The sequence below is a fragment of the Galeopterus variegatus genome, unplaced genomic scaffold (genome assembly GCF_000696425.1).
Source record: "Galeopterus variegatus unplaced genomic scaffold, G_variegatus-3.0.2 Scaffold12027, whole genome shotgun sequence".
NCBI lineage: Eukaryota > Metazoa > Chordata > Mammalia > Dermoptera > Cynocephalidae > Galeopterus > Galeopterus variegatus.
The window spans coordinates 1-12,112 of NW_007738138.1; the positions used below are offsets into that span (position 1 = coordinate 1).

The following is a 12,112-nucleotide window of genomic DNA, read 5'->3' on the forward strand; positions in this document are numbered from 1 at the left end:
ATCACAATCCAGAGGCCGTGTGGACGGTGCCTGAGGGTCCATCCTGCCCAGCCACTGGTGGGGAGGGCCTGGGGCGGTGGCCCCTATGCTGCGGTGTCCTCATCACTGTTAACAGTGGAGGATGTAAGTGCTTGGGAGGGCAGCAGGCATGGCCTAAGCGTTTGGTCAACATGTTTATCGCCGTGACCTTGGGCAGGTGATTAGCCTCCTTAGGCGTCCCTTTCCTCATCCCCTGCTTCCAGGGTTCCTGTGAGGACCGAGTAAGAGGTCACCACACGTGCTCAGCACAGGGCCCACGTAAGGTTGAGCTTAGGGAAAATGACTTTATTATTAGGTTAGTGAGACCAGATCGCCGGTCTTAGGGCATATCGTGTTTTCTACAAGCTCTGTCTCCGGAGCGAGCTGGAGCCTCGCCCTTCCTCGGCCCCATGTGGGTACCTTGAGCTCCGTCCCCCACCCTCATCCTTCCCAAGGTCAGGCCCCTGCCTGCTGCCCAGCCCTGGGCAGAACAAGATGCAGACTCAGGGAGTGGGAGGCGAGGTAGCTTCTGGGATCTGGGCCTGTGGTATATTTCCAGAAGGAGCTGCAATGGTCTGCATTCCCATGAGACAGCAATCACCTGCTGCCCCCACCCACCCAGCCTCTGCCATCACTGAAGACCCTCCCTTCCCCAGGCTCCATGGCTGTCTCACATTGTTGTTCCTGCCCGGCTTCCTCCAGAGACATTGCCTGATGCAGAAGGGGCCTCTCCACTGGCCCAGCCAGAGGCGCCCTTCTCGCTGTCTTTGGAAGCAGGGAGAACAGCTTTCCCTTACTTGTGCTCTGTCACTGTATCCCCATGTGGCACTCAAAGTTGTGTGAAAGCAGCCCTGCCAGGCAGTGTTGAGGTCCTTTCCTCCCTAGGAGTCACAGGAGTTGAGGATGCTGATGAGCAGACCCCAAAACGATAGCCTTCTGCCCTTATGACCCTTCTTTTTCTCCAGTTCTGGGTTTTCTGTCCTGACCTCGAGGTCTGTGACCAATCCATTCCACTCAAAGGTTGTATTTCCCTGAAGGTTTCTCTCCATGGCCTTGAGGAGTTAAGTCTGCCTGTGTCAGAGCACCCAGGCTTGTTCTGGCCCAAGGGGCTACACCTTTCACAGGATGGGTGGGCCTGGGCTTCTCTCTGGCTCCCCCTGCACCCTGCAGTTTTCCTACCTTCAAGATGGGGAGAACCACATTCACCCCACTGGGCTGGTGATGACCTGCTAGGAACCACAGGACCCAGACCAAGTGTCGCTGACAGATGTCCCTCGAGACAGAAAACCACAGAGTAGAGCTATGCCAAAATGCCCAGTACAGACTGCAGCACAAAACTGGGACCCGGTGTGCTCACAGGGATCCCTTCCTCAAGGGAGTCCAGCAGGGCAGGCCGGGAGGTGAGCAGGCATCCCCCTCCTGGGACGAGGTGTGGCTGCTGCCGCCTGGTGGGAGCAGCGAGGTCATGAGACATCCACAGACTCCCACTGTGTGAGCACTGGGCCTCCTTGTGTGACTGCTCGTGCCTGGGGCCATGCTGCACAGCTGCCTGCCCTGCACACAACGGGGCTGTGTTTGCGGGAGCCAGCCAGCTCCGCCTGGGAGGGCCTGGTCAGGACAGAAGCTGTCCTCTGCGGCCAGCACGGGGAGGGCCTGCCACATGCCACATCCCAGTGCGGCCCTGCTTTTGACGCCCTTCCGTGTACCAGGTACCGTTCAGGGGCTGGGGTACAGCAGCATCTGTGGGCAGGATGGTTCCCCTCATGGCACCATCATCCCAGTGGCGACAGATGGGTAATAAACGAATAAGGAAAATATGTAATCATCAGAGGGTGATGGGTCCTCAGAGACCCACAAATCAGGTTTAAACAGGGAGGTGCTGGGAGAGGAGGAGCTGGTGCTCTTCCGGGGGCCGTGCCTGGTGCCCAGCTGGGGCGATGATGAGGACAGGGCTCTGCCTGGTGACCTGCGGGCATCATCAGAGGGTGATGGGTCCTCAGAGACCCACAAATCAGGTTTAAACAGGGAGGTGCTGGGAGAGGAGGAGCTGGTGCTCTTCCGGGAGCCGTGCCTGGTGCCCAGCTGGGGCGATGATGAGGACAGGGCTCTGCCTGGTGACCTGCGGGGGGCTGGGGTGGGAGGGCTTCACCTAGACCTCACAATGTCCTTCCTGCTCAGAGGAGGGGCCAGCCTTCCCTGGACTGCACAGCCCCCGGGGGTGTGTGCTCTGCCGCTGCGAGGAGGAGGGAGTTGTGAATTCATATCTCAGCCCTCCCTGGGGTCCCCGTGACCTGGGAAGAGAAAGCCCTGCATCTCTGTGTCCTGAGCCACTTCAGCCCGGCCTGCCAATGTAGCTCCAGCTCTGGCCTTCTTGCTGGGACTCTTCCAGACCAGGTGGCTGTTGTCAGAAGAGCCAGCTCAGGTGTCAGGGCAGCTGGGGATGGGGTTACACCCTGGAGACAGGATACTCCCAGCCTGTAAGCCCCAGCTGCTTGCCTGGCTGCTGGGGGAGGCCCAGTCCCAACCCTCTCACTCCATGGCCCCTCACACCAGAAGGAAGTACCAGCATTGCTGAGGACACAGGTTTGACCCATGCCCCGTGTCCTCAGTGACTCTGAAGGTTTTGAACCCTGGCTTTGCCTTTGTTAGCTGTACAGACAAGATCCTTAACCCTATTTGCCTCAGTTTCCTCACCAAGAAAATGGAACTTTAACTATTTCCCGGGTTGTGGCCTGTGCCTGGCATGAGATAGGTGCTCAGTAAATGGTTTATGTTGACATTGTAACCCTTGTCATCACCATCGCCACCGTGGTGGCAGAGCTCTGCCTCAGCAGCATGTGGTGTGCAGGCCGGGCAGGCAGAGCTGGGCATGGCTGCTGGGTTCCACCTGGGAGGAAGCTGCTGAGGCTGGGGGAAGCCAACTTGAGAAAGCAGTATGTGTGGCCAGGCAGCCTTCGGGTCCGGTGGAGCGGCTCTGAGAATAAGAGGAGCTAGAGCGGGCTTTATCTCCTCGGGACCCTGGGATAGCAGCTGTCCCCAGGGCCCAGCCATGTGGGCTCAGCCGCAGTCCTGGGGCTCGCGCATCCCAATGAGGTGCCACAATGGGCCCTGTGTGTGAAAGGGGGTCAGCGCCCTGGTGACAGGGCGGGTGCCGAGGGCTGCCCAGCCCAGCCTCAGCTCCTTGGCAGCCCCTGCCTGTGGATCTGACCAGAAAGGGCTGCCCCACTCCCTACGCTTGCTTTTCTTACAGACAGAGAAAGTTTCACAACAGACTGCAAGTGGCTAAAATCACCTCTGTGCAGGGCAGGGACAGTCGCTACTGCCCAGAGGCTCTGGTGGCCTCTGAGAGAAAGAGAGAGTGCGCCACACTGTCCCCCAGTCCCCCGCTGCCCAGCTCCCCACGCCGGCCAGGCCTGCGGGCTCAGCTCAGAGGAGACGCAAAGAATGCTGTCCCAGCCCTCCTCCCGCAGCCCCACGACACAGCAGCTCCTCTCAGTCCACAAATGGATGGTGGGAGGACAGAAGCTTATCAGACCCACCCCAGGCAGAGAAAGAACATGCCCCCAGGAGCCTCAGGGCCAGGCAGAAGTTTCTGGGGGAAGTGGGGTCCTTGCACCAGGGCACGATCACCGCCTTCTGGGAAGAGGAGGCGTGAAGCTGCAGGAGATGGGGCTGCAGTAGGTGGGGGTGGAAGAGGTTCTGGCTCTGGTCTAGTGTGAGGCCACCGCTTGTTCTTCTCAGGTGGCAACGGCAGGTGTGCTGGGCAGACCCCCCTGCTACCCTTCTCCATCCCGCGGGGCCGCAGTTGCTATCCTCGTTGGTGGGGATGGGAGCCGAGTCAGGATGCGGCCCCACACAGGAGAGAGGCGGCCTGTGTGGCACACAGTGGCAGGACCTGGGTTTGTCCTGATTTCCATGTAGTGCTGTGTGGCTCCTGTCAGTTTGCAGTGTGGCTCTGTACCAGCCTCCAGCTACAGCGGGATGGAGGACGCCCCGTCAGGCCACGACCTCTGCCGCTCCTCGCTGGGGCTAAACAGCGCAGGTTTCAGACAGCTGGTCTCCTGGAGCTGCAGCCCAGCTTCGTCCTTATCCTCCAGACCCATGGCAGCTCTCGGTGGCTTTGTAGCATTGGGTATTAGCTGTAGTTTTTGCTGCGTGTATCACATAAGAGAAAATTCTGCAGAGGTTTGGTTTGCTTGGACTGGAAGTATTCCTCCCCACTCATTGTGACACTCTCCTTTAACCTGTCTGTGGGTGGCGCTGTCCCCTCAGGGTGGTCTCTCCCAGGGAAGGCTCCCATGGGCCAGCGTCTGAACCCTGCCTTTCTGCCCCTTGCAGGCCATCAGCATCAGCAAAGCCATCAACAGCCAGGAGGCCCCCGTGAAGGAGAAGCATGCCCGCCGTATCCTTGCCCCTCCTCTGGGGGCTGCGGGAGGAAGAGGATGTGGGGGGTGGGGGCTGTGTTGTGCCCTGGGCCTCCTGCATGGCCTGCCTCCTCCCAGGCTCTGATTCTCGTCTTGGCAGCACCACCGTTGGGCCACGTTAAAGTTGGGGACCTGTGTCAGACGGGGAGGGGGAGAGGAGCAGGCTGAAGGCACCCAGCGGCCGTAGGGAGAGGGCCCTCCACCGTGGCCCTGCGGCCCCTGAGCATCCAGTGTGTGGCTCTCCTTCCTGTTCTTGGCCTTGACCCTCGCAGGCATCATTCTGGGCACTCACCACGAGAAGGGGGCCTTCACCTTCTGGTCCTACGCCATCGGCCTGCCACTTCCCAGCAGTGCCATCCTCAGCTGGAAGTTCTGCCATGTCCTCCACAAGGTCCTACGGGACGGGCACCCCAATGTGAGTAAAGGTGCCGCCCTCTGGGCCCAGGAGAGGGCAGGAGGTGGGCGGGGCCGTAGTCCCTTCCCCTGCCAGCACCTGGGAGGTAGGGCCATGTTCCCTTTGAGGTGTGCAGCTCTGTCCCTGTGTTTGTCCTGTCAGCTCTGGGCTGATCCACCCCCTGCTGCCCTCAGGGTGTCCCTCCCATCCTTGGGGTGCGAAGAGTGTCCCAGGACCACTCCCACAGGGCTCTGGGTTCTTCACCACCACCCCCGTCTCCGCAGGTGCTGCACGACTGCCAGCGGTACCGGAGCAACATCCGCGAGATCGGAGACCTGTGGGTAGGTGCCGGGAGCAGCACAGTGGCCTCAGTGCCCTGGACGGGGGCCTCCGGAGCACAGGAGGCTGCGCCAATGGCAGCGCCCTCGGGTGGCTGTCTTTCCTCTTCTTTCTCTCCGAGCATTAGTTTAGAGCAGTGTTTGTTGGGTGACAGTGGGGAGGTGGTGTTGGAAGATGTGAAGTGGCAGCCTTGCTTTTAAGCTGGACAGGGCATTCCCAATGCACAGCTAACTGGACCTCCAGCTCTGGGAATCACCCGGGCCCACCGGTTCCTGTGAGGTGGAAAATGTAGCAACCTCAAACCCCAAGCATCGCGGAGTGAGGGGCGCAGACTCCCAGGCTCCCCACAGACTAGATGCTTTAGAATCGAGACTGGGAATCTGCATTGTTCAGAACTCTCTCCAGATGACTTTTACCCACAATAAAGTCTAGGAGCCCTGGGAGCCTGTGTTCTAGATTCACTCCAAGACCCAGGAGTTGAGGTACCCCCAGTGGGAAAAGGACCCGGACCTAATTCTCAAGCACTATGGGGCTCTTGTTAGCTGGGGTGGCGGCCCGTGGGGGTGGCAAGAGCAGGGCATCTGCTGGAACAGGGACCCAGTGAGAGGCCTGGCCAGGGGCATTGCTCAACCCAGAACCACTGAATTTCACCCACATCCCTTGGAGTAAGGAAGACAGCGTCCATTTGCCATCTGCACTCAGGCCCGGCTGGTGTGGCTGCAGGGGATGTGGTGTCTGGAGGAGGGAATTGGGAGGATGTGCCTATTAGCTATGTGTCGGAATGTGCCTCCCGTTTGTCAGCTGCACTTTTAATAAAGTGTCCCAACTCAGACTTGGCCTGTTGCCCTGGACAAAGAGCTCTCTTCTCACAAGAGTCTTTTGGCAAGAATGACAACAGATAAGATAGAGAAAAGCTAGAGACAGAGTGAGATTGGTGGAGGCCATTAGGAAGAGTTTGTTGAATGAATAAGTGATGGTGGGCAGGTGAGGACAGGCACTTGGTTTTCGCTCTCTTCCTACTGCATTTCCTTCTTTGCCCCAACACATGCCCAGGTCCTTGAAGATTCTTGGGCATGTCCACGTGCAGTGCCCCCTTATCTTGGGCTCTGTTCTGCAGGGGCATTTGCACGACCGATACGGACAGCTGGTGAATGTTTACACTAAACTGCTGCTGACCAAGATCTCCTTCCACCTCAAGGTAGTTTCCTTGGGGGAGTCATGAGGCTGAAGGGACCTCTGGGCTTTTCCCTCTGATGTTTGGGCATTTTGGGACATAGAGGAGGGCGGGATCTATTTCATCCATGGGTCTGTCCACTCACCTTGTCCTGACTGTGACCAAAGAGGAAACAGAGAGTCCAGGATGTCAGGAACCCCTAGAGCACCCAAGATGTTTCCCACAGACAAGGAGGCAGCCCTCAGCCTTGCCCCTGGCTCCAGCAGCCTCCTTTGTCCGGGCATGGTGCGTCGCCTTCTGCTTCCCCCGTCAGCCAGCCCTCTGTCACTGCAAGGGCCTGGTGGGCTTCTCTGGCCTCTTCCCCTCTCTTGGGAGCTAGAGCCAGTTCTGGGCCAGAACCTCGGCCTGCCAGGAGCAGGGGACGGAGACCAATGGACAGGGACCAGCATGTGGGCTGCCCAGCCTGGCCGCAGCTGAGTGTGGGGTTCCCTCCACAGCATCTTCAGTTTCCTGCAGGCCTCGAGGTGACAGACGAGGTGTTGGAGAAAGCAGCTGGGACCGACGTCAACAACATGTGAGTGGCTCTGCATGGCGGGTGGCCCGGCATCTACTTCCCTTCTTCCCTCAGCTTCCTTGTTTGTTCCTAAAGTATTTCATGCCCAGGATCCCATGTGGGGCAGTGGTGGTCAAATGGCTTTCTCAGATTGAAGGTCATGTTCCTGGGAAAAGAAGCTAAAGGGATGGGGTTTGCTTGGAATCCAGGCATTTGTGCCAGAAGGACTGCTGTCCTGTGCGAAGGTGCGTTGATTTGCTGAACAGCTGCTGTGCTGATGGACCGTGCTCTCCTTTTTCACTGCCCCTTTCTCCTCCGTAGCTTCCAGCTCACTGTGGAGATGTTCGACTACATGGACTGTGAGCTGAAGCTTTCTGAATCAGGTGAGCCGCACAGAGAGGAGGTACCGGGCTCTGAGCGTATTGCGAAGTGCCCAGAGTTGGGACGAGAGGAAGAGAGGAGACATTAGCGACCAGACTAACTAACATTCTTAAATGCACCTGCCACTCCAGGGGTACACAGTCCTCCCAGGAGTAGGCAACGGAGCCTCATGGCACCTCCCAAAGTACGACGGAGGCCTCCTGACCCCCAGAATGCCAGGCCTCCACCCGGCATATCCCCTAGCAGGCATGCCTAGGGAGCAGCCTCAGCCATCTGGTGACCACCACTCTGTCTGCCCCAGGATAGGTGGGGCATGGGCTGGTGGGGATCCACCTGTTCAGTTTTCTGCTCTGGCCTCGGGGCATCTGCAGAGCTCGCCCCGGGGGACAGTTGGTTTGAGCTGTCTTGCCCATTTTCTGCTCTAAAAAAACCTGTGAGTCATGTCAGATTTCCTAGCCCGGGAACCCGGCCGCAGTTGAAAAGGAAGTCTCACAGGGCTCGCCCTCCTGGCTGGAGAGGTGATTGTTCTGGGTAGCAGCTTCAAAACAGCCTGTGGGTGACTCAGTGCTCTCCCCAGGGGGCGAGAAGCACATGCCTTTTTAAGGGAAAATTTGGAGTTGGAAAGAGGCAGTCTGGGCAGCCTCCCTGCATCCCAGGTCTGGAAGCTGAGGCAGGGTGAGTCCAGAGGGAGGGCCTGCCCAGACCCCATGTGGGGAGCAGAGGGCCGGGGTACAGGGGAGTGGCCCCAGCTGGGGGGCTGGACCGGGGCTGCCAGGCTTTGTGTCCAGGCAGAGATGAGTTCAGCTTGAGCCTCTCACAGCACAGAGGCCTCCAATTGGGAGCCAGGTCCCCTGCGTCCCCACCTTGTGCTGCTCTAGACATGCCAAGGGGCCAGTGTGGCAGGCAGCAGTCCCCAGAAGGAAGTTGAGAAAATCTGCAGGCAGGCACCCCACCTCTAGTGGCACTGATGTCCTGATGAAGCACCGAGACGGGACAACCGGCAGTCCCAGGTGGCAAGTGTGGGGGCTTCCCTGTCTCGAGGTCTGCAACAGCAGGAAACAGAAACATCCCGAATGCTGTTCAATGGAGAACCAGCTGTGGCTCACTGTCTGTGCATAGTGGGGAATGGACGGTGGCTGTTAAGAGAGGTGCAGTAGGAAGGACCTAGAAAACATTCTTTGGCATGAAATAAAGCAGATTCAGAACAATATGTACATATGAGGGTACTTCCAAACGTTCATGGAAAAATAGAATTAAAAGATAATACGAATCTTTCTGTGAATGTTTGGAAGTACCCTCCTGCATGTTTAAAACCCAAAGCAGTACTTTATATGTACTTTAACGTTTTTTATAAGGGAAATGTTCTTAATGATATATAATTAGAAATTAATCTCTAAGAAAGGTGAGGGACGACATTTTGCCTCTTCCTTCTTGTCCTTTTCCTCCCTGGGTGCTGTCCTGTCACCACAGAGGTTTGCAAAAGGTCCTACTACCCAAGGCAAGGCAAGAGCAGGACACAAGGGGCTGGGGCCGGCTGTTGTGGAACCATGGGGCATCTGTCCAATGTGGGGCCACTTGGCTACTCTCCTGCCCTGGCTGGCCGCCTACTCTTCATCATTCCTGTCTGTGCCCCAGAAGAGAGGCTGGCCAAGGAGGAGGTAGCCTCCTGTTTGTCCTTGTCCCTCCTACTTGGTAGCTCTGATACAACACTCTCCTGCCCTGGCTGGCCGCCTACTCTTCATCATTCCTGTCTCTGCCCCAGAAGAGAGGCCGGCCAAGGAGGAGGTAGCCTCCTGTTTGTCCTTGTCCCTCCTACTTGGTAGCTCTGATACAAGGCCTGACTGTCACGGGGAGGGGAGACTGGCCCTGGGTGCAAGTGCAGTTTCTGGGCCACTTGGGGTTTGCAGAGGCGAGTCCTGACCCCACTGCTGTGTGACTTTGAACAAGCCCAGTCCTGTTTCCACACCTGCAGAATGAGGCATTTGGGCTACACAGTCCTCAGCCCCCTTTCTTTTCTGAAATTCAGAGCAGGTTTGAGGCCTGCAGGCACAGCTATTTGTCTCCCTGGTCACTCTGGCTCTTCGTCCCAGGCCCATCGTGGTAGAGGCTTCAGGAAACCCGAGCTGATCTGGAGCTCATGTGCCTTGACCTCACGTCACCCTTGACCTCACGTCACCCTTGACCTCACGTCACCCTTGACCTCGTCTTGGCCCTGGGCAATCACCAGCACATGGGCCCCCACTGTAGAGGTTAAGAGCCGTTGGTGTCTGAGAACCGCTTTAGAGGCCCACTAACCAGATGGATGGTCTTAAGCAGGTTATCCCAGCTGTCACCTTATCTGCAGACCTACTCCCCAGAGAGGTGGTGTCGTGGCTGTTAACACACCGACACTGCAGTGAGTGGGCCACCCCAGCTCACAGCTCCCTCCCTTTCACCCTCTTTGCAGTTTTTCGGCAGCTCAACACAGCCATCGCCGTGTCCCAGATGTCCTCAGGCCAGTGCCGCCTGGCCCCACTCATCCAGGTCATCCAGGACTGCAGCCACCTCTACCACTACACGGTCAAGCTCATGTTCAAGCTGCATGCCTGTGAGTCGCCCATCACGGCCCCTCAAGGGCTATGTCCATGCAGCTTATAGCCATTGACAATAACTGTATCAGATGGGAAAACCAAGAAATTACAAAGATTCTTATTAATTTAAAAATAGCAATAATAAACTCATTACCCATCAACATAAATAACATACATTTTATGGAAAATCACTGTTTTCCAAAAAACACAAAAAATTTAATGAGAAGAGTGGCAAGGTTTTCCATTTTCACCACTGCATGCCTGGCTTAGAAGACAGTGCCCTGCCTGCTCCCAGACATCTCCCCCCTACCCTGCCTTGTGTGCTGGGGGGCACCACAGGGAGAAGGCACATGGTGTCATGCAGTGACCTCACCAACCTCTGAAAGGGTCTCCCTGGGCCACACTTTGAGAACTGCTGACTTAGCAAATGTGGGCTATTTTAGTGTTAGCTCCAGGCAAGTGTGCATCTTAAAAGCACTTTTCTATAGTGCACCCCCGAAGCCTGGTACAGATCAGGCGGTCGTGGACGTAATACCCTCCCTGCACCCACTGTTTCCTTCCCTAGCCCAGAAGGTTGAGATCTGAACCCTCTGATCCTCTCCTCTTCCCAGGGGGTGGCAGGACTGGCCAGGTGATCTCTCTAATCCGTGATGGTTCTAGAACATGGAGGAACAGGGAGGGGAAGTAAGCCACAGAGCATGTGCAGAGAGGAAGTCCTTTAAACTTGTGCTGTCGGGGCCAGCCTGGTGGCGCACTGCTACAGTGCGCTGCTGGGGAGTGTGGCGACGCTCCCGCCGAGGGTTCGGATCCCACATACAGACTGGCCGCTCACTGGCTGAGTGAGGTGCGGGTGCAACACCAAGGGTTTCGATCCCGTTGCCGGTCCCGGTCCGGTACGGGCACGACACTGAGGGTTGCGATTCCGTTGCTGGTCACGAAAAAAGACAAAAAGGAAAAAAAAATTTTTTTTTAAATAAAAAAAAAAATAAACTTGTGCTGTCCCTAGGCCTCCCAGCGGACACCCTGCAGGGCCACAGGGACCGGTTCCACGAGCAGTTCCACAGGTATCAGCTCTGGGCAGGGCTGGGGCACTGCAGGGAAGAGGGTCCACGGCTCCTCCATGACATGCCCTCGGCATCCTTCTGCCGGCAGCCTCAGAAACTTCTTCCGCCGAGCCTCTGACATGCTCTACTTCAAGCGGCTCATCCAGATCCCCCGGCTGCCTGAGGTACTTGTGCCCCTTCTCAGACCGCCGGCCAGGCTGAGCTTTTGCTGCAGCCTCTGGTCTCTGCTCCTTCAGGGACACCAGGCACCTGGCTGGGCCCCCACGGGCTCTGGGGACAGTGGAGGGCAGGCTTTTCTAGGGCGGCTGAGCAGCTCCCACCTGTTGCCCCTGCAGGGACCCCCTAACTTCCTGCGGGCCTCAGCCCTGGCTGAGCACATCAAACCCGTGGTGGTGATCCCCGAGGAGACCCCGGAGGACGAGGAACCCGAGAACCTCATAGAGATTAGCACCGGACCCCCCGCCGAGGAACCAGCGGTGAGCCCTCCTTCCTGTGTCCCCCATGTCCCCCCACAGCAGCAGCATGAGGCTGAGGGGGTGCTGGGGTGACTGTGCCTCCCTCTGCCCCCTGGCCTGGAGGGCACAGTGAGTGGGACAGGGGTCACCATGCTTTGCTGTGGCAGGTGGTGGCCGATCTCTTTGATCAGACGTTTGGACCCCCCAATGGCTCCGTGAAGGATGACAGGTGAGGGCCTGGGGAGCTGCTGGGGTGGGGAGCACTAGCTGTGAGATCCCAAATCCCGAGTGACCCCTGCTGAGAAACGTCCCTGTGCCCGGGTCTTTGGTTTCCCTGGTTGACTGAATTTGAACCCCAAGATCTCTGTGTCCAGGGACCTCCAGATCGAGCACTTAAAGAGGGAGGTGGAGATGCTCCGCGGCGAGTTGGAGAAGATGAGGCTGGAGGTGAGGGGCGCAGGTGGGGATGGGCTTCCCGCACAGGCCGAGGCCGACCCAGCCCACGCCCTGCCTCCCGCCTGCAGGCGCAGCGGTACGTGGCGCAGCTGAAGGGCCAGGTGAACGCGCTGGAGGCCGAGCTGGAGGAGCAGCGCAAGCAGAAGCAGAAGGCGCTGGTGGACAACGAGCAGCTCCGCCACGAGCTGGCGCAGCTGCAGGCGGCGCGGCAGGAGGGCGAGCGTCACCAGGGCCTGCGCGAGGAGGCCGAGAGTGCGTGGGCCGGGCCGGCCGCAGGGAGCGGC

General features: G+C 58.1%; 2 protein-coding genes across 2 annotated transcripts in view; both read left to right on the forward strand.

Annotated features, from left to right (window-relative positions):
- Positions 1-1,727: 1,727 nt before the first annotated feature.
- HIP1R (huntingtin interacting protein 1 related) lies at positions 1,728-7,167 on the forward strand (the record flags this gene model as incomplete). The annotated part of the gene is made up of 7 exons (XM_008594973.1): positions 1,728-1,812; positions 1,891-2,152; positions 4,357-4,420; positions 4,715-4,857; positions 5,121-5,177; positions 6,293-6,373; positions 6,847-7,167. Coding segments are annotated over 7 exons (773 nt in total), but the record flags the coding sequence as incomplete, so codon positions are not given.
- LOC103610910 (huntingtin-interacting protein 1-related protein) overlaps positions 6,917-12,112 on the forward strand; it is a 13,127-nt gene continuing 7,931 nt past the window's right edge. Inside the window, exons 1-9 of the mRNA XM_008594972.1 lie at positions 6,917-6,923; positions 7,224-7,285; positions 9,730-9,870; positions 10,860-10,917; positions 11,006-11,081; positions 11,253-11,393; positions 11,540-11,601; positions 11,747-11,819; positions 11,897-12,100. Of these exons, the coding sequence (XP_008593194.1) occupies positions 7,243-7,285; positions 9,730-9,870; positions 10,860-10,917; positions 11,006-11,081; positions 11,253-11,393; positions 11,540-11,601; positions 11,747-11,819; positions 11,897-12,100 (798 nt within the window). The 5' untranslated portion in view covers positions 6,917-6,923; positions 7,224-7,242. The remainder of the gene's footprint in view (positions 6,924-7,223; positions 7,286-9,729; positions 9,871-10,859; positions 10,918-11,005; positions 11,082-11,252; positions 11,394-11,539; positions 11,602-11,746; positions 11,820-11,896; positions 12,101-12,112) is intronic.